Source organism: Larus michahellis, chromosome 9 (assembly GCF_964199755.1).
Source record: "Larus michahellis chromosome 9, bLarMic1.1, whole genome shotgun sequence".
In the NCBI taxonomy this organism is placed as follows: Eukaryota; Metazoa; Chordata; class Aves; order Charadriiformes; family Laridae; genus Larus; species Larus michahellis.
Window position 1 is genome coordinate 35,170,722 of NC_133904.1, and position 21,650 is coordinate 35,192,371.

At 38.6% G+C, this 21,650-nt stretch overlaps 1 protein-coding gene across 4 annotated transcripts in view; it reads right to left on the minus strand.

Moving 5' to 3' along the window:
• Window positions 1–380: 380 nt before the first annotated feature.
• The window catches only part of DACH2 (dachshund family transcription factor 2), a 303,362-nt gene continuing 282,092 nt past the window's right edge, over window positions 381–21,650 (minus strand). Inside the window, exons 8-12 of one of the 4 annotated variants that reach the window (XM_074601979.1) lie at window positions 18,357–18,502; window positions 17,683–17,830; window positions 14,105–14,224; window positions 10,993–11,058; window positions 381–1,261 (exon numbers count right to left, since the gene is read on the minus strand). In XM_074601979.1, the coding sequence (XP_074458080.1) occupies window positions 1,224–1,261; window positions 10,993–11,058; window positions 14,105–14,224; window positions 17,683–17,830; window positions 18,357–18,502 (518 nt within the window). In that variant the 3' untranslated portion in view covers window positions 381–1,223. Of the gene's footprint in view, window positions 1,262–10,144; window positions 11,059–14,080; window positions 14,225–17,682; window positions 17,831–18,356; window positions 18,503–21,650 lie in introns of those variants that run through there. The other 3 variants (XM_074601977.1, XM_074601978.1, XM_074601976.1) reach the window with 3 other exon arrangements.

Here is a 21,650-nt window from a genome sequence, read left to right on the forward strand (position 1 = left end):
AGATCTATTTAAAGGTTTGGTTTTAAGTGACAGTGACTTAATTCAAGGCATGTGTATAAACGTGTATATAAACATGAGTTTATAAGTAAATAAGCATCGTGCCTTTGACCCATGAATGAAAGTAAAGAGCAAACAGGTGATTACTTAATTCCACTTAACTCAAACCAGCTTTCGGTCAAGTATTTTGAGACAGGAATGTTTCGGCTGCAAAGTTCAGAATTTGGAACATACAATAATTAGGAAAATGTTTAATGCCAACCCACCCTCTTTATTGTGTCGTTTCTTCAAGTAATTTTAATAGTGCAAAATATCATTTTGCATTAGTACAATAACTATGGGAATTCACAGTCAAAAAAAAAAATCTTAAAAGATTTCCAAAGTCAAACAAAAAAATTTTTAATACTGTATTTTTAGCAAGAACATTTTTAACAAAGAATGTGTACTTTTAACTTAATATGGTACAACAGAGAAACCATACTTAAAAGTTTCCATTATCTAACACTCTACTGCATATTCATTTTTTTCATCTTAAAAGACCAAAAGCCAAGCTGAACTGAGCATAAAAAAAAGCATCAATTATAATCCTCATATTACGTCAGCTATTAGGGTTTAGCTCACACTTTTGAATTGGTCATCTAATGAAAGGACAATTTATACATCATTCTTTTAAAAAATGTACACACATTTCTTTTTAAAACGTAATATATATTGAGTATCTGCTTCAGTAAACAAAGCTTAATTTATAAACACAATCGAAACAGCTCCATGTTGAACAGTTTCAGTGATAAACTGGACTGGTGTGATGTACAGCCAGTGAGGACCTTTGTGGCTTAAAATCATTGTGCCATTGCTATACAGTAATAGCTACCTCCTTAGAAAAAAAAAAAAAAATCTTTTTTTTGGGGGGAAGGGGAAATAATTCCTGTATGTGCTTAAAAATACTAAAACTCCTTTCTATCTCCGGGGACCTAAAAATGATCTGTTGCAACAGGCCTGGTTTGGTATGGTAAGCTTGTAAAAAGTCTCAATATTTCTTAATGACAATACGGCAGTTTTCGATGCAGCAACAGTAAATTGCTTGAAATCGTCCTTCAAGTTTCATGCTACAAATCCTGTTCTTCACACAGTACTGAAGGCATCAAAGGTTGGAAGGGATGTTTTTCATGAACTATATAGTCTTCAAATAGTGATCATTATACATTTTTCAGCAATGGGTGTTTCCTTCAGTACATAATAGTAGGTTTGATGTATGTTCTGTTTTCTGGAGGTAAAAAAAAAAAGAAAAGAAAAAAGTCAATTACACAGTTACACATTTTATAATTAATTGAAACAGGTGGGTTTCCTTATTTGTTTGTGGATTTTTTTTTTCCTCAAACCAAATTATCAGACCTACAAGTGATACAAACTGTCCATCACGTGCGGCACCGATGAGGAAGCCCGGCAGAGCCCTGGGGAGGTGGAGGCTGCACAGAGAAATGAGCGGGTCAGTGCACCGGCCGCCTCTGACCCCCGTGGTACCGGAGTGGGACCTCAGCTGGGCTGAAACACCACCAGCCTTGTTTCTAACAGTGCTCGCCAGCCAGCAGCTGCTGAGTAGAGACTATAAATATTTTTATTTGAATTTTCTTCCTTTATGACATTTGCTTTTTAATTGAACACTCATTTTCCTTCTTTTTTTCAGACAGCAGCCTGTGTTGTATTGCACGCTTCTGTAAGATACACTGAGTAGCGTGGCATCAGCTCTACAACATACCATTAGTACATGCACAAAACCTTCTTGGGAACAGTGTGGTAGAACAAAATTGCATTGCCTTAAAAAAAATGGAATAGAAGTAAATCAGTATCTGTTCTTTGGGAAATGGTTCTTTCATTCAGAAACTGCCATATTTATTTTAAAAATATTTTTCTTTATTTAAGGAAATGAGTAGAAAGACATTTTTTTTTCATAAAAAGATTCCTAGCTATAGTACCTATCAACTATGATTTTTCACATTAAGCCCAGAGAAAAAATAAATATTAAAATGCCTGCAGAAACTAAAGCTAACAAGAATCCATATTCTTGTTCATTATACAATGAATCATGAATCTGCCCGGCTAAACCTGCAAGTACTGATCTTGAAGATGATAGCAAGATGATAATATTGAGAAGCATTTTGTATAATGTTGACATCTATCCCATTACTGTTTTACATATGCCAATACTGAACGCTCATAAGGAAAGAACAAGTATTGACCTGCTAACTGACACTGATCCTTGGAGCAATCTCAAAGTTTGCCACATTTCAATTTCAAAATGCATTTCAGCTATAATATGAGTGATTTATCATTTAGCAGTAGCTGTCAAAGTAACCTCCTAGATAAAACAAAAACATCTGGAACCATAAACAGAGGAGAGCAGTAGCTGAATTTTAATCCAAATCCGACATGTTCACTTCATTAGGAACAGGAAACAGCTAATTAGTAATTGAATGTTTCATGGTTTTAAGGAGGCTCAGACTCTCCAAACAGAGATGATTTAATATGTATTTTCGACGTAAACAAGAATAAAGATCGGAAGAGCCAGGGACATAACATCTCCGGAGGAATGTTCGGGAGCATGGGAACCTCCAAAGAAGTGACTAAAATTAGTTTCAGGCCCTTGGCTTATTAAAATTGTCTTAAACTTCGTGGGGCAAATATTAAAGCCTGGGGAGGGTGTAACCAGAAATACAAATACTGAACACTCTGGGGCTGGTTTGTTTTGTGTTTGGGGTTGTTTTCCTTTTTTCTCCTTCTGATTATTAGGAAGTTGCATGTGACTTGTTCCCATTGCAGGCTGCAGGTGAGCTAGCCTATATTAAAGTTGTACTTCTAAAAAAGGTAGCCATGGACAGAATGTGCAGGTTTGGCTGCCCTCAAAAAAAAAAATCACATGAATAGTCTTTATAGGCCGTCGGAAAGGCTGAAGTCCTGCTTGTCAGCCAGTACCACCCCCGCTCCGCGTGCTGCCGAGAAGCAGCCAAGGCATGAGATGTGCTGGGCATCCAGCGCCTGTGCGTCTACTCCTTCTGGGGGCCTGGGCTCGGCAGCCAGACCCACACAGGTATTGTCTTGCCTCACCACCTACACGGAGTGGAATTTACAGATGTGCTTGGGGAATTAGTCCATATAATGCAATAATGAAGTCAGCAGAAATTAGGCACGTAACTCACTAAATGGCCACTGGGCATCAGCTGCATCTTCTGATACATGGTTGATGCTTGGTATTTGTACAGAGACAGCGAGACACAGGCGACGCATGTGCCCACGTTTACGGTGCTGCATTTGGCGACAAGGACTCTGTCTGCAAGAGGAGGGGAGGAATCCGGACGTGCATTCAAGGAAAGAGTTGATTTATCAAAAATGGGATCAGTAATATTATTCTTTTTTTTTAACTCTTGGTATTTTTATTGTATTTTTAAAATTATTTTTCAAACTAAGGTAGGAGGTGCTTATTGAGGGTATCATGGGCTGATGGACTGACTATTTAAACTTTTAAACAGGTTTCAATTTTCCCTTCCTATTCCCTTTATTTCTCAAGGGAAGACCAATGGAGATTTCTAGAATACCTGTAAGAGAGAAAGTAAATGCCAATGCTCAAGCACAGTGCAGCCACCCAGGAGATATTATTGATCAGTAAACAGAAAGTGCATAGTTAAATATTTCCTTTTTTATAAAGCTCTCAATTATTCTCCTGAAATTAAAATACTTTTTTGTTGCTGTGTAATAAACTTAACTCCATGACATTAACATCATACAGCAACCACCTATGAGGCATTGAAGTGTTAGGAGCATCTGTGCTACCACTTATATGTGAAAGACAATGCGATGTTGTCAAATTTATCTTTTTGAAGAATATTCACCATCCCCTTGGTGTAGCTGACTGCAAACTACATACCATTTTACAGCATTTTACTGTATTATATAGCAAAGATTTGAATAAATCTGTGTGCAGTAAATGTATTCTTTTATTAGGTTTATCCCTTAATCAAATATTCATTTATGTGGGCTTCATTCTATTAAAAAATGAAATTATACAAAGGTGAGCAAAAGCGTAGATTTACAGTAGTTTAAAGCCTAATCTCCTTCTCTAGGGGTAATATTGACAATATAAAAACTGTATAAATGATATTCCCTAACACTAAAATATGCTTATGAGCCCCCTGTGCATGTTATACTGCTTTACAGCCTGCAGTGAAATGCATGACCGGCTTAATAAGCAAGACATTTAGAAAGGATTTTTTTCCCCTTCACAATGTCTAAGACAAGTAAAGATCTCACAATTTCTCAGTGAACCAGAGCGTCAGATACTCTCAGAGCCTGTGTTAATAATTGTAATTTTCCCTCAGGATGGTGTTGTCTTCCCTGAGTTCTTAGTCCAGGGTATACATTCATCTCTTGCGCTTTCAGCAACAATATCATCTTTTTCTTTCAAGGTTTTAATGTGTGTGTAAAGAACAAATACAAGAACAATAATTATAATCTGCATATTTATTCAATTTTTTTCTCCTTTTTTTTCTCTTTTTTTCAGCCTGTTCAGCAGCTCTGAATTTTCTGAATCCTTTGTGAGGCTCTGTCTGTAGTATCTTTAAGTTGGTAATTCAGCTGTTTTTCCATAATACAATAACTTTAAAACAAAATTTCCACGTGTACTCTCACAACTTGCATAAAGAAATGTGCCCCAGTAATGCTGGTGGGCAAATCCAGCCCAGCGAGGGGAGGAACGCGCGGCAGCTGGCTGGCTGCCATTAACCGAGACAGCTACAGGTTGGGATTGTGCAGGTAACTTTAGCACGCTGGAAATTGAAAGAGAAAATCATTGGAGGAAGGAAATTTGGGATCTGCTACATAATGAGGAAACAAGGATAAATTTGTTTGTTGTATCAGTAACTGTAAATTATTCATGCAATTTAAAAAAATAAAACCCATCACTACATGTTGCAGAGAATACGGGTAGCAGAGATGAAATAATAAACTGAAAATCCCACTTTGCCAATTTAAATAAAGGAGAGTTGGGAGAGCTTCTAAAATAAAGGTTGAGCTGAGATGTGGCTGTGTTTCTGTGGACAGAAGAGCGGCGGGAGGGACGGGGGCAGCACAACTCCTACTTGAGGGGGTGAATCAGAGTCTTACACGGTACCGCAGGTGTGCGGGACAGGAGCTCGTCTCACCACCCTTCCTAGGCTACGTAAACAGAGTCAGCATTTCAGTTAGATCAGAGCCAAGCTGAGCTTGGGATGCAGTGACACATGGAAAATGCAATGCCATAACTAGAAATCTAACTTACAAAGCTGGGGCTAATTAGCCAGCATCAGTCTCTTATCTTACAGAAAGAAAAAGAAAAATCAGAGAACAGTTTGCACTAGCTTCTACTGTGGATGAGATCCCTCGAAACACCTTCTTTCCCTAAACCTCTTAGCAAACAGGGGCGCTGCCTGGCCTGGAGGGAGGCTGCATCCAGGCCCCTGCCAGTGGGGTAATGACCACAGCAATCAGGAAAAACGCAGCAAAGGATCCCTTCACTACCACAAAAACTCAAGACCCGGCCTGCCACCAGTTCTCATGCTTTTGGGCTACTCATTCAGACATGTGACAAAAGTGAGTAAAACTGACTTCTTTGCCTGTTTATTAGTTGTCCACCAAAATTCTTCCCTTCCACTTACCTGTAAATATTTTCCAAACTGAGCAGTGAAAGAGAAAAAAATAGCATACTGTGAGCAGGGCATGGTTTCCTCTTGACTCACGGAAGACCGTGAACAATAAATGCTGCTTCTGAGAGCAGCAGTACTAATGAAGTTTGGCTTGCTTTTTTTTAATCTCTTGCTCTTTCATATCTCCTCTTTTCCACCCCTGCAGATGTGCAGTCTCTGATGTCTAACGCTGGCTGCGCTGACGAGCCTCCCTGCGGGGGAGCGGTACCCGAGCTCTCCTCCCTGCAGGCTCTCGCTCCTGTGGCAGGCAGGACCCCGGCCCCTCGCCTTCAGCGCTGCACAGGCACGGAGCCGCTGCGTTTGGGGCTTCTTCCCCACTGATTCTGTGCTGAGGACTACTGAGTCGACTCTCTCCAGTATTTCCACATCCATGTTAATAGATGTAAGAACTTGTACAGAAAATAAGATTTCTAATGACTAACAATAGTCAAGGACAAGAATATGTTGACTGAATACAAACTATGCGGATGCTGGATTGACATTGTCAGCTTGAGTCGACAGGAAGGTAACACAGTGGCTCCTGCTTAGGAAACGTTCAAGCCTACCGACACTGAATTATTGAATAAATGTTTTAGCCCTTTGTAAGACTAGAAAGGTATGGAGCTGCACACTCGACAGTCTCCTGGGGAAACCTTTCCTCACCTTTGGTTTCCAGTAAATCACAAATCGCAGCTTCCTCCCTCATACGCGTGTGTGTATGAGCTTACAGAGAGAGATTCAGAAAAGCACTGTGTATCAAAAGTAGAAATAACACTAAGATCAGCTATACTGTTACTTTTTAAAGCCCTGCATTTGTGTCACCAGCAGGCAAGCCATGTAGTCAGCACAGCAATCTCATAGCTAGTTACTGAAGAGGGCCCTTTGCTTGGTTAGCAGCTAATGAGACAGCTTTCAGCCACACGTGGCCAGTGTATGCACAGGTATGACAGTCTGGTCATTGCATACAACCTTTGAAAGAGCTTTTCTAGAAGCACTGCAATATGACACAGCACAAGGTAACTGCTAGAGGTTTAGTAATTCAGAGCACCCCCTAGGGCAGAGCGCAGCTTGGACAGGAGGGAGAGGAAAAGCCCTAAGACTCAAATGAAGAAGATGATAGCAAAGAACTCACTCACAAGGAAAATACAAGGCCTCTACTTAGTTTAATCTCAAGAGTTTCTAATCACAGGGTTCTGCTCTTTTTTTTTTTTTTTTAAATGTAAAATTGTAAGTGCTTGAACATTTTTTTCAGTGAAAGCAAGACCAAGACAATAGCACTGTCATTTACAGGATGTTGAATTTGTCTCTGACAATTGTAGACTGCTCTGAAATCCCTTAGCGTGGTTGGTTTCAGTGGATAGCAGCATTTGGAGGTATCATTTGATACAGTAACAAAGTTGTTAAACTTCTCAAAAACACTACCCCTCTCTTTTCTGTCCCCCTTGTGCCCTTTTTACCATGGGCTGGCTTTGAAAACTGACTGGTTATATCAGAATATTGAAAAAATATAGCCCAATTTTCTAATTAAGAAAAACCAAAATATGTTCTAAACCTCAACAGTCCTTCATCTTTGGCAAACAGATAAAAATAAAAAGTTAGTCATGGCTACTGAGAGATTTTGTGCTAAATCTCTGCCAGGTTATTTCACAAACAAAAGCAGGAGCAGCAGCCGCCCTGGGTCACCCTCCTGTTGCAGGTACGTTTCCTCTGAACCATGTCTGCACGTCAGGAAAGTCTGTCTGCCTCTGCTGCTGCCTCCTTCTTGAAATTGAGAGTCTTTTATTTTTGTAAATTGTTATCATCAAGTATTATGGTAACATCTATTTTTTAAAATTTTAAGATAACATTGCTTTGCTGATTGTTCCAATATCCCCTAACAATGAAATATAGTAATACAAAAGTTAACTAAGGTATAAACATGCAAAAGGAGAAGTCTCCCTGCGATCATAAAATGATGTTATTTTCTGTTCAGCAGTTCATGTTACTGCTGTTCATGCTAATTAATTAAAGGAGCTGTTGCTGTAATGTGCAAACAGGGAATCTGAGAAACTGAGAGGGCTTTTAGGTCTCGGAGTGAAGTTAAGTCAATCTGGGCGCAGGCAATCAAATGTAATGAAATCACTTGTCAGTGCTAAGCTTGCAAAAACTGTGAAGTTTGACTAGGGAGTAAAAGGATTATAATTAGATTTCCAATAGGATAATAACTAAATGGCAGAAAGCAGTAAAGAGAAAATATTACTTTGTTAGCTAATGGTGCTGCTGTTCGGTTTTAGTTTTTATCAGCACACTTGTAGTTGTGCTAATTTAATTTGCTTTTATCAGCAAAAATGCACTACTCGAATGGTACTTGAATGTCATTTGCAAAAATCATTGATCTGAAGGTGCACTTAATGACACCCAGTATGTTTATTTTATGTGAAACGGAGATTGGCTGATAAAATGGTTGATGCACTATCGTGCTGGCCCACAACCGAGTTACGGAAGCAAGACCAGAAGGTATCTGTGTGCATGCGGCACCCTCTCCTGCACCACTCAGATATGCAGGGGGCTGCGCGACCACAGCAATTATTACTTTTCTATTTTGTCAGCTAAAAAGCTTCTCTCAGAACAAGCTATGCTGGACTAGAAGATCAGGTATACGGAGGATGGAAGTATGAGACTGTGAAGTTCAAAAAAGTTCTAAGTCTCATCTGCATAAAATTTCTGTTCAATTAATATACAAAGCATAGAGAAAATGAGCCAACTAAATGGGAAAGATTTATAATGCAGATCAGAATCCCAGTATATGAACAGCTTGTGTTAATAAAATCATTTTAAGAAATGAGCATAAAATATGATATGACTTAATCACTGTGAAAGGTGGCTGTGCAATATTTTTGTAATTTTCCTTTAAACCGTCTTAAGGAGCTACTGGCAGTGAAACTAATTGAATTTCAAAGGAGAGGCACTGTGCGAATGATAGATTTCTGTCCAGCAGAGCTATTGACAACAGCAAAAGAAAGGTCTGCATTGATGCTAACGCCTTTTTCTGTGCAATAGAGAGAGATTTTGGAAGCTTGGAAACAACTTTGTATTAGGGACATGTGTTTTGACCCTTGCTCCTCCCAGGGCCCAAAAAGCAAAAGCAGCAAATCAAGGGGGCAATGAGGGAGTGTGCTCAAGTTGTTAAAGATGGAAGTGCAATAGTAGCTGTCAAGTACAAAAACGGTAATCAAAGGAAAAGAGAATAAAAAGATATTACAGTATCAGCATAAATAAAAATGAAATAGGTGGTGGGTGCTACAGGACAGAACCACTTTGAAATCTAAAGAAGCTCTGTAGAGAGCTCTTCAAAAACCTTTGTATCAGTTGGGGAGTGCTTAGTGAAAAACTAGCTAAACTCATCACACCTTTACATTTGAACAGAATCACTGCACGAAGCTGTCACAGAAGTCAGCCTATGCTGTCAGTCGTTACTGTGGTGAAGACAAGAGGTGCTTTGCCATTGCAGAGTACAGGACAGGTTTACACCGCCTGTTGCACAAGTCATGTTCTGCTTCCACACAGGGCACCAGGCTCAGAGATACTGAACACAGTGGACATCCAGTTCTCGCTGTGTTCAGGCTCTTACCCTGAACAAAAACTTCATGATCCAAAGCCTGTTAAAACTAAAGAATGATGTTGCTGGGATCAGATTTCTTAAAAAAACAAACCAAACCAACCTGAAATAAAAATCACAAAACCACGAGGTTTTCTTATATACCAATAGACTACAGGAAGTATACGAAAGTTGTCTTAATTCCTTCTAGTAAGTAAATGGTTGTTGGAATTGGCTATGCATCACTTCCCCCAAAGTTATTTATAATCATTTTTGATGGGAAGACACATTTGAGCCAACTGTAACTTTTTTCTTCAATTGAAACTTGACATCAACTTTCTTTTTGTACTAGATTTTGTCCAGATGCACCTTGGACTCTCAGAATCTTTTTGGAAGAGCACTGAGCACTCATCTCTGCACGTATCATAAATAGATCGTAAACGTTAGGAATATTTTGCTTGTTAAATTTAAATACATGTGTCCCAAGTGCTTATCCAATATTTTGACTATTTCTGGCAGTAACAATTTTCCAATTGCAATATTTAGAGCACAACTCTACTTATATGTGTACACACACATATGTTATATGGATATATATGCATTACAATAAAGCTGTGATTCTCCTCCTTTATAATACATAGCATATGAACCTAAAATCACAAAAAGAGACAGCAGTAAAAACATTTGAAAGCTTTCCTGTATAGATGACAGACGGATGACAGATGCATACCAGAGGTATGCAAAGTCAAGCCTTTAACAGTTGAGAAATGCTGGAAGTTCTGTTTCTATCTATAACTGTACTGCAGTCCGTCTTCTGTCTACACAGAAGGGGGCTGGCTTCAGTTACTTCAACTCGCGTTATTTTTTGCACATTACCATTACATGATTCAGTAGAAAGGGTGGAAGTGCTCTAAGCAGCAGCAGTTACATTGAAAGAGGCAGCTGTCTGCAGGCTGCTACAGCCAGCGCAGAACTGAGCGGTGCGTAATGAATACGGCACAGGACTGAAGGGAGAAAAAGGTTGGTGGTATAGAAAACCAACACTACAAAAATGGACTTTCTCCAAAGTCAGAGAATTTCTATGTTCAAATTGCTCAGACCAAATTTTATTACAGGTGACAACAGATTTTCTGCGTGTCTCAAATAGGCTTCCAACGGTAATGGAAAAGACCCTTAAGATCTCTGTATCTCAGGCTCCCTAAATGATGATTACACAACTGCCTTGCTTCACAGACCTACAGCCAGAATGCAGTTATCATTCGTCGGGAAGCACTCAGACAATACACGAATTTTCTGTATTTACAAACAGTAACTGAACAGTGAGGAAAATATATAATTGCTCATAACATGAACCTACAGTTTATGTATTTTTTGAGAACACCTATGATCATGATAGGCAGGTAAGGATCAGAAGTAAAATATTTTAAAAAGATAAATAATTTGTAAAATCACTTTTGCACTAAGCGTGTGTATCAGAGCTAAACATTAGTTTCCCACACCTGAATTTAAACAAATTTAATTTCTGATCCTGTAAAGTACTGATCTTATAAAGGTTTTCTACATTGAACAGGAAAACAAAATGAAGTTGTGTAATTTACATTTATCTTAAAGCAGGAAAACAGAGACAAAAACTATTCTGCATTTCATTTAATTTTTAATATGGCTTATGACAAACACGCCTGTGATGGGATACGGCACATACTGCACCTTGCATTGCTGCACTGTCATGTTGGGTTCCGTTGTGTTCTATTTCCATATCTGGGATTCCAGCATCTGAAAGAGGTGACACTGAAGATTAATGCATTGCCCTTTGTCCTTCTCTCATGCATCTTTAGAAAAATAGTTCTAGCAAACTAGGGTGATCTCCAAGTTACGCAGTCTTGCATAAAACATTTGGTCTCCACAGGGTTTTTCAGTAGTAAATCGTTTCCAAAATGTGCAAACATTACTGGTCTCACAGTGAATTATTTTTAATGTGCTTCACATTTTTCTGACGATCAGATAATAACCAACACATATTAATGTCTGTAAAATTCTCTTGGAGAATGAGGGCATCTGACATATGAAAAACAAAAGTCGAAATTAAACTGTGATAATATTAAACTACATTGACTCTCCTAGCCATATACCTGCAAAGTACAGAATTAAAGAACATAGCCAATGCCAGTCAACGTGTGTGTGCGTGCACGCGTTTGTATGAGTGCATGTTATAGACAAGGACCGTGAAAACTGCATTTAAAAGACTCAGGATGCTGTAAGCATGCGTTATCACCCAAAACAAAATTATGTATGTGATATTATGTGAAACATTTCCATATTTCTGAGAAGAGCTTTCCAAAATGGACTGTGCTTTTTTCCAGGTGGAGAAAGAGTCTCATAATGATATGCACTTCTGAACTACTTAATTTCATATTGATAATACCTCTGTATGCACAGTCTTTCAGGGCGGGGGCGGGGCTGGAACACCCCAGGGTGTTATGATAGCAGATGCCATTATCCACCTTGTGCCAACAAGGATTAACATGAAGGGTATGTGATTTGAATCCACGGCACCTCGAATCCTGGAGAAACATCTGCTTCCCTTGTAATACAGCCCTTAGAAATTACCGCAGGAAAAAACCACACCTGAAAGGGAGCTGTGTATACAGTTTTGAAGTTTTTCTGTGTAGGAGCCTGTTCTGGACTTTCTCAAGTACTGTCGCTTTCTCAGATCACTTCCGTTGGAGTGTCAGTATCCATCGCAAAGGCGACATTTTGCTGGTCACCCCACAGCCTGACCGAACTCTATGTCAAAGTAGGGCAACCATTAAACTGTAGTCCATACATGGAAGAGTAATATGAGTAATCTCTTAGTAATATATGCATAAGTGAAATAAATATATGCGATGTACGCATATGTAGCCCTATACATATATATGAACAAATAAATAATACTTTAATATATACAACTTTTTCCTATAAAATTACACGACTGCTATCACATAGGGTTTCCCTTATTCAGATTCCTGTTTTGAAGGAAAAAGTTCAGGGCACTGAGCTATTAATCTAAAAAAGTTCTTTCTTTTCAAACCTTTTAGAATACGTGCTGTATATACATAAAATGACAAAGTCATCTGTAACTAATAACAGCATCTGTTAAATGAGACAGACCGTCAGAGTTAAATGAAAAATATTCAGAATAGCCCTTCACATTTTGTTGTCGTAAAATTGTACCTGCAATTAAATTGTGGATTAAGATGCTAATGAGCTACCTGATTTGCATGTGCAATCAGATTAGCATGTAAATATCAGCTTCTTGCAGGCACTAACATATATATGACTACCTGAGTGCGCCTGCAAATCAAAACGTTAGCAGGCAGGCCCACAATAGCAGATGTAAAGATCTGTTAATCACATTGCTGGCATGTTGGTACCCTTTAATTTGTGGCTTCCAGAACTGCTGAGTTCTCTTAACTGTCGTGCCAGTGGCAGGTGCTTACCAGCGATGGCAGAATCTGGGTGAATGACCTTACAGAACATCAGGATTTTAGTTTTTCCTGACATTCATCCCAAGGTGCTGGCTATGTCTGTGGGATCCAATCGGGGAATTTTTCTGATCCAGTGGAGGCGGTGGAAAAGGTTTCTGCTGGCTGTGTCCACCCATTCTCCCTTGGGTCATTGTCCCTTATCACGGTGGAAGTGCAAGCTGTATATATCCATGCCTGAATCACCACCGTTCATTGTCAGTACATCAGAAAAGCCAGGCAGTTCCTGGTTACAGTGATATGCTGGACTATAAAACCCAGGAGATGAGAATGCCTCTGAAAGATGTTGCTCTCATGCTTAAAGAGTTTGTATCTCTTAGGTGCTCTAGATAAATCACAACTCGCAGTCCATTGCGGAGTGTTGCGATGGCAGCTCGTGTAGACAGGCTTGCCCTAACTTTAAAAAACAGTTTGGGTAGCCCTCACAACTGAGAACTCAAGCGAAACTCGTTATTTTCATTCAGGAGTTCAGGCAGGTTTTGCAGTCTGCTTGTGTTATTATGGCTCGGTTGCAAGCAGTGCCCAAAGCAGGCAGCACAAAGTTAACGTAAAGGCTACAGGACATACAAACTCAGCAGAGACTGAACGTAACTGATTCATGGGCCTCTGCACAGAGTGCGGGATAGGGACGCATAGACTAAACCGTAGCTACAGAACCTGAAATTTAATTAAAACTCAACTAGGTTCAGTCTTAAAGATTCAAACCAAAGTTCTAAACTTTGGCCAGAACCATCTTAAGAAGGAGAGGCATATCCTCCTGCTACCCAAAACATAATCATCCTGTTTAGGAGATTAACTGATTTGCTTTTGTTTCACAAGAATATTTGGGAAGCATTCAAAACCTAGTCAGCTCTGAAAGCTGATACATATTTAACAAACTTAATAGGTCCTGAGGCTGAGCAAACTTCAGCCAAACGGCTTTTAAAATGAAGCTCAGCAGTTCTAAAAATGAATCTGCTGGGAGAGAAGAGTTCAGAGAACCTTATAGGAACCAAATTTCACATTGTCTTAGCTGGCACTGTAACAGATTTCTCTGGTAATATATTCAGCATTTCTTGTCATGTCTGTGTAAACCGCTCTGTCTGTTTCTCTAGTTGCAGAGTTATTTATTTTTTTAATTCATGACCCAGAGCACATGGCCTGAAATAGATTTTTAATTATTTCAGGAGAGGATTGTCATTTTTTATTCTGGAATTTGCTTTGTACTGTTTTTCCCCACTCAATTAAACGTCATTTTTAAGCTAACTGTGAAAGGCCAACTAAGACATTACCATTTAACATCCTGAGACCGTCACCTGATGTGGCCTGTTTAAGCGCCTGTTCCACTTGTTCTCTTCTCTTTGATTCAAATTCCAAAGCTTCCTGCAATTTTCTCTTTGCCTTCTTTTCTTTCTTCAAGCGTTTCTGAATTGTTGCTGGAATGTAAATATATTGTAAGAATGGCTGTTAAAGCACAATTAATATCCAATGGTGACAGTAAATAAGTTTATGTTCAATGTTCAAAGGCCCAGTTCTATCTCGAGAAAAAAAAAAAATTTAAAATCTGGCATGAATCTGATGTAAAAACAAAAGTACCCACCCAAGTCATATCCTGTAGTGAAACAACAATCTGAAATGGCTTTAGATCTTGTTAAAGATCTTAAAATCTTATTCTTGCTCTGAACAGCCCCATGGATGTTAAGTCTCCTGACCAGAACGTAAGTGTCTCAGACCCTGCCCGGTGGTTCACGTTACACAGACGTCACCAATGTGGACTAAATTCCAGCTACAGTTCCGCAGAGTTTGGTTGAGCAGATCATTGTCTTAAATTAATTTCTATCAACAGCAGCAATGTACATCCTCATAATTAAATAAAACTCTCACCCTTCATTCTAACCTTTTCCCTTAATGCTGAGAATTATAATGCACCCTCCTCCTCCAGAAGCTTCATCTAGAAAGATAATCCAAACACACTGATTATGTCTCCCCTGACCACTCCTCACGGATGGAGGAAGTCTTCTGAATGTGTCAGAGATTCGGTTTCTGTTATGTTTTCTAACACTAAAAGGAAATTTATTTCTGCAGGCAAACTAACTGCGTGCAGTGTTGGAGAATCTGAAATGTCAGTAGCAACGGTGTACAGAGTAAAACCCCACAGAATTAAGTGGTAAATTTTTTGGTAAAACTGGAGGTGGATGAATTTTGAAGCAGCATAACTGAAATAACAAGAGCCACTGCCCAAGCTAGAAGCCAGGTGTAACGCTATTGAGAAGCTGGGTGAAGTGGGTACGTACTCAAATGAAAGATCAAATGCGTAGAGAAGGGGTACGTACTGAGTAACGTGAGTACTTTGGCACTTCATCACTAGTGGGATAAAAAAAGAGGGAAAGACAGAGAAACAAAAAAGCATGGGGTGTATGTTGAGAATCTCAGAGGGAAATTAAAAGGGAACTTCCCAGGTAGAACGCGTGTCGAAAACAAGCTTGTAACCCTGGTAAGTAAATCAAGTATATTCTCTTCATCAGCAAATTCTCCTTCTAACTGAAGGACTCCATAAAACTGTACAGTAGCTGCCTGTTTGGACTTGAAAGAGGTAACAGTGCTCCTGTACAGCTTTGCGTTAGATCTCAATCCACTTTACAGTCATCTCATCTTCTCTCCTTCACAGATGGAAAGCAGAAACAGTGCCTTGACAAAGATCATCCACAGCCCATTGGTACAGCCGTGTAAGATTTGGCAGAAAACAGAAGTATTCCTGACTAATCTCAGTCTTAAATCCAACTATTAATAAAGTTAAAACTATAACTAGAGAGCTGTATAAACTGTAGCCAGATGACCTATATCTTCATTGGGAACGGCTGACATTGGCTATGATTGTATTCCCTCACCTATATGAATTCAAGCAATAAGATGCACCTTTTAAGATTTTTCCTTTTCAAACACTCCATCTTAATACCATATTTAACCTTATTTTTCACCATTATTTGGGCCAGAACTACATCTAAAATATCTGCCTCTGCCAAGCAGGTTCCACAGAGCAGTACCTAATCCCATGGACTCATCACTGAATCTAATAAATGGAGAAGCAATAGCACTAGAAAATGTAGGTAAAAATAACAGACTAAAAAGAATTTGAGCTTGAACATAAATGTCCTTTTAAAATTACCATCTATTTCAGAGTCAAGCTTGCTAGTCCGTACACTCTGGCAAATACTGATCACAAGTATTGTTAAAATGAAAGTTGAATTTATACAAGCAATATTTTGCAATTCCTTTTATTTCATTTGCTTTTCCTGTATATTAGACACCTGTGAATTTCTAATCAGAAAATATTGTTTAAAAGTTTAATAAAATTTGGAAAAATTCTGGGAAAATCCACAGTATTTACATAACTTTTCAGGACCACTTGTTCATCTGAATTCTTACTGACTTTTACAGACCTTTCTGGATTCGTGAATGCTCCAATCGGGGGCGGGGGGGAAGGATACCATTACATGGGAAATCTCTGAGAGACTTAAATTATGAATGTCAAAATGTGATCTGTAGAACGTAACTTTCGAAAATTGAGCAACCCATGTGAAAGAGCCTATCTCTGACTTTCAATAATAATAAAGATGTGCATGTGGTGATGACCTGAAAGACAAACAATCCTGAGGATACTGACACTGACTGAGGATACTGATTATTGGTGAAGTTTTCCTTTGAGCCAGAAGCCAACAAAGTCTGTCAATGGCTTATGGTCTTTGTTGACTTCAGTGTGACTCAGGAGGTGCAGTGTGCTGGCTGCCTACAGGGTGGTAAGTTTTGTTTTATAGAAATACAGCAGTCTCATCCACACTTAGACTGGGGTGATGCAACATTTCTGAACACCCCCTGCAATTTAACAACTTCGATAGTATTTACCGACCCTTCACAACTCGACTCAGAAGTGCCATTTGTTGCCTGTTACCAGGACTCGGTGCCGCAGACAGCTCTGCTCTACACACCTCATTTCAATTCAAAATGCAAAGGAACCACTTAGCACCTACATTTTCGGTCTTATCTAGTTTTATCTTTTGGATTTCACGGATGTAATCCAGAAGTAGCTTTTGGCAAATGAAGTACTATTCCTCTCCTTTAGATGCAGATTTGAACTTTAAAAAGAATACTGCCTTTACAATATCATAGCGAAAAATTCAGATTTACCAATTTAATTGCCTGTTACTATCAAAAGCTTCTAAACAGTCATGGTTTTGTCTTAGAAGGCCCCATGTGGGGACTGCTGTTGTATCTCACTCTCTTGATGGAAAAAAAAATTATCTAGGGTTATTTGCTTCAGGTCTTGCACTTGGGTAGACAACTTCTCGTAGTTCCATCTATTTTGTTGCACTGAAGTTATCTACAAGAAAAACTAGCTGACTAACACCTAAACTACAGAAATGTGGGCTAGATTAAGTAGTAAGGTAATGAAAAAAAATCACCTAAATATCCAAATTATGGACATCTTTCTCACAGTAAGTCTGATCCTCAATGCTTGGAGGATAATAGCAGAAAACAAAAGAAATTAAAGCTGTCAAATGAAGAAATCGGGCTGGGAATACACGGGCAGAGTGGTAATAATACATGTGAAAGCTATGAAACTGAATCAGCTTTCCTCCACGGAACGAGCCAAAACTCTCTGTGGCCATTGCCCTCCAGGAAATAATCCTTCAGTCACTGTTCTGTCTGCTTACAGAAAAGTGTGCTTCATTCTGTTTTTATTAAATTTAAATCTTTCATTACCAGTGCTAGTCTACGGCTGCATTACACTGAAGTATGAATGTCAGTTAACTCCGAGTCCTCAACAGCTCCAGCTGGAAATGCCAAAGGGTTATACATTTAATAGATATCTAAACTCCATTTTTCATTCACTCACCTCTACTTTGCAGCTCAGCTGTGAGTTGCCTTTCCAAGCTCTCTCGTAGTTCTCTCTCTCTACAAAGCTCCATCTTTAACTCTTTCTTTTCCTGCTGTATCTGCTTCTCCTGAACTCTCGCATTGTCCACAGCCACTTTCAGTAGGCCCTAAAACACACACAAATATAAGAGCTGAAAATATCAATTTGCTTTAGCAGTGACAAAATTCATCCATTTGTTTCTTTTACGCCCTCTAGGAAAACAGAAAAATTAAAAGCGGGAACCCATAGACCTGGAATGCAACTGGGCGTTTGAAGTAGATAAATGTTATATATGAGCAATTTTGTGGCACAGAATCGTTCAGTATAGCTTTTGCTAATTCATCCTACTGATGTGGTTTATTAGAAACGGAGTGCCGTATCATTGCTGACCTTGGTCAACTGCAGGGAGAGCAAAGGAGGAATAATGAGACTGGTGAATTTTAATATGACCATTATTGCCAACTATTAAGTCAAATAGACAACGTATGAAACCCTTTCACGATCGATAATGCCAGACAGTGGAAACCTAAGCATTTAAATAAAATAAATTAGAATTGCAGATACAAAAATAGTTTCTCAAACTTTTTAGAGACTGAAAAAGAAACACATTTTCTCTCTCATCATATAGCCTGGCTCTATAGAGAAGAATTTACCTGAATGTTGGTTAATAGTGTTTCTACTGATGAAAGACCATCAGCAAAAAGAAATGGCGCCGGAAATCCAGGAGGCAAGGCCTGTCCAGCCAGTTGGACTTTATCTAAGGTTGGTTTCATTATTGGAATGGCAATTTGGACCTCTTCTGTAAAGACAGGTTTGAAAGCAACATCAGAAAGCACTGGAGATATAGGTAAAAGTAATTTCTAGAAACTAGCATTCTGTTTACCTGGAAATCAAAATAAAAGCGCATTAGTAAAATTGACATTGTTTCAGTCTGGACAGCTGTGATTGTTGCTAAAGGAAGTTTTCAAAACAGTACACAACAATAATAAATATACTGAAGACTGTAACGTAGCTGTAATAAGAGTAAGGACTATTATATGTCAAATTCTACAATACTACAGAATTGTAACTGTATTAGGCACTTCATTAAACCTGAATGACCTTTCTTCATTCTATCATGTTTGCCATTCTGCCATGTGCATTTTTTGTTGCTATAACCTTGACAAAATTCTAATCAAGAAATGTATCACACCTCTTTACTCCTTCAACGTTACCCTTCCCATACTCAGCAGTAAATAATCTCCACTGAGTCATCCCTCCTGCTTAGCTAGCACCAGCTCCACCTTGTCAGTAACGTGTCAGCACGGGTTTTCTTAACAAGTACCTTGCTACTGTCAGCCTTTTAGTCACAGGGAGCAGCCAAAAATGCTTTGCTGAGTTATCTCTGTCGGGGGTAGACAGAGAGCTGGGTGGCGGGGGCTGAGAGGAGCGGCCGGGGAGGAGAGGGCACTCCAGCACAGGGCTCGCTCCTGCGATTTACTGCACAGACCTAGACTGATGGATCGCTTACAAATTGTAGAATCGGGACCTGACAGCTGCCCCTTCACTCGCCGTTTCAAATAGAACATGTTGTTATAGATCAAGCTGTGTACAGACATGTGTATCTGCACAGAAACAACATTAGTAATAATTTTTCAAAAATCCTTTAAATTGTGATTATCGGTACTATCACCAATGAACTTGCATTTTTGAATATGATAATTTAAAACATATTTTAGGATAGTAAATGTATCTTCTTCTGTCATATCCCTATGAGTACTTCTTCCACACGTATTAATTTTAAAAATCAAGTTAATTGCTGAAAAACACAAAATTAAAATCTGCTAGCAGTCTTTAAAGCCAGGCTCTGTACATTTCTTTTACTCTGAAATGTTAAAAATATATTTCTGTATAATACTCCATGGAAATCCAGTCTATATATATTATGTTCCTGCACTTGCAGAAATCATGGAGAATATCTTCTCAGCAATTGCTTTTTAGTAAAGCTTGCAACCGTAAGTTCATGACGCACGTGTTTTCTAAGGGCAACTGCACAGCCAGTCCTGATAGTTTCATTTGTCAAGTGTCTTGGTCATATTAAAGCCAGGATTTACAATTAGACCATGCCATATTCAAAAGGCCTCCTTCTCCTACCTCTTATTAAAAAAAAAACCAAACCAAAACCAAACCAGAACTGAGAAAGAATCTGACAACAACAAATTAAACCACGGTGTCTCTACAGCAGTACTCTTATCTAGTTTAACAAACTCCAGGAGCATCTCTTGAGCAGGAAACACTTTTTGCTGTTTCTAAAACACCCTGACTGACAACAAACCAGGAGCATTAAGCAGTTTTCAAGTAGTCTTTGCAATCTCCGTTTAGGGAGTGTTTTGTTTTCACTGTGAAAGTTCATTAAATGGAAGATGTTCATAATGATTCTTCACGACTAATAAGAACAAAAGCCAGTAACCCTTCGTAGCTATCATTTTAGAGCTCTGTTCATGTAATTTAAATGATCCATTAAAAAAATACCCCATAAAACACAACTACGGTAACATACTCAGACTATGGAGTTCGTGCTGATTCAGATACACCGTTTCTTAGATTTAAATATCTTATATTAGCGGCAGAGTTTTAAAATAAACTGATTAATGTTTGCATGTGATGCTACACAGAAATAACATCTAAGCCATGGAGTCACAGAAGACTAAACAGAAGTGGCATTCGATAAAGGAAGTAATACATGACGTATGCATAACAGAACTATAGCTGCTTTAAAATCTCTAGAAATCTCTACTATTTGGAGATGAAAGTAATAACATTAAATTGGCCGAAAGGAAAATTACTATTGACTGTGAAGACAGGTTGCATGGTCTATGGTTTGTAATGTTACTGTACAGCAGATTGAAGTTTCAAAATAGTATTACTCTTCTTTAAAGAGATAGACACAGCTAAATTAGGTGCTGCTTGCTGCAGTGAGGATCAAATGCAAAAAGAATCATATTTCATCAGACCTAGTCAACACCAGGAAAATAAATAGAAATATAAGAGGTATGCAGGCGATGATTCATTTTGATAATCTGGCCCAAGAGAGACACATAGAGACAGCACACAGATCTAAGCTTCTACCAAAAGACAAATAGGACACAGAGGGTGGGAATTGGGATGACAGTGTAGCAGAGGTCACATCGATTTTCAGCAGCAGTTTTCACACAGATGAGATAACCCTGGACTCTATTTGGCCCATTGTTCATATCCTACCTGTCCCAGAAGCAATAAATTTCCAAGTCCCAGAAAAAGGGCAGTAAAGAAGAAGGATTCTACTTATGACTTCTTATGATTAAGTTTTTGTGCTAACCAAACATGCTTTGCAGACCAAGGTCACATTGCATGTTAAAGTCTGTAATAGCTGAAAACTAGAAGCAGCATATTATGTTTTAGCGTATATGGGTGGAAACTGTCAAACCATTCATCATTTTTTTTTCTGATTGAAATCACACTCTGCAAAGATGAATGATAAATGCATTAGAAATCTATTTCAATCTTGTAATAGGTCTTCACATCTGAATGGTGTCTACATCTTGTCCATATTCTGAATAAGTGCACAGTTAGGCAGAAATTTATTAGCTAGACTGGAGAAATCATAATTGGTAAAGCGATTAAAAATAGCACGTGTTGGAAGCATTTTTTGTGGATTGTATCAAATGCATTTCTTTAATAGAAAAAAGATGTTGATTTAAGCATTTTGATTTTAAAGAACACTAAAAATATAAATGCTAAAATCTGCACTCACACTTATAGTACAACAGAATAAGCAAGAAATAAAGCTAGGGCAACTACAATCTAACCAAGGACACAAACAACGTTTCTATTTATTGAAGCAAAGTGGTAACTTTTATCGAGCTTGTTTGTTAAACCTGCCATGCTTTATAATAGCATTCATGAATCCATTTAGTGTGCAGTCTTTT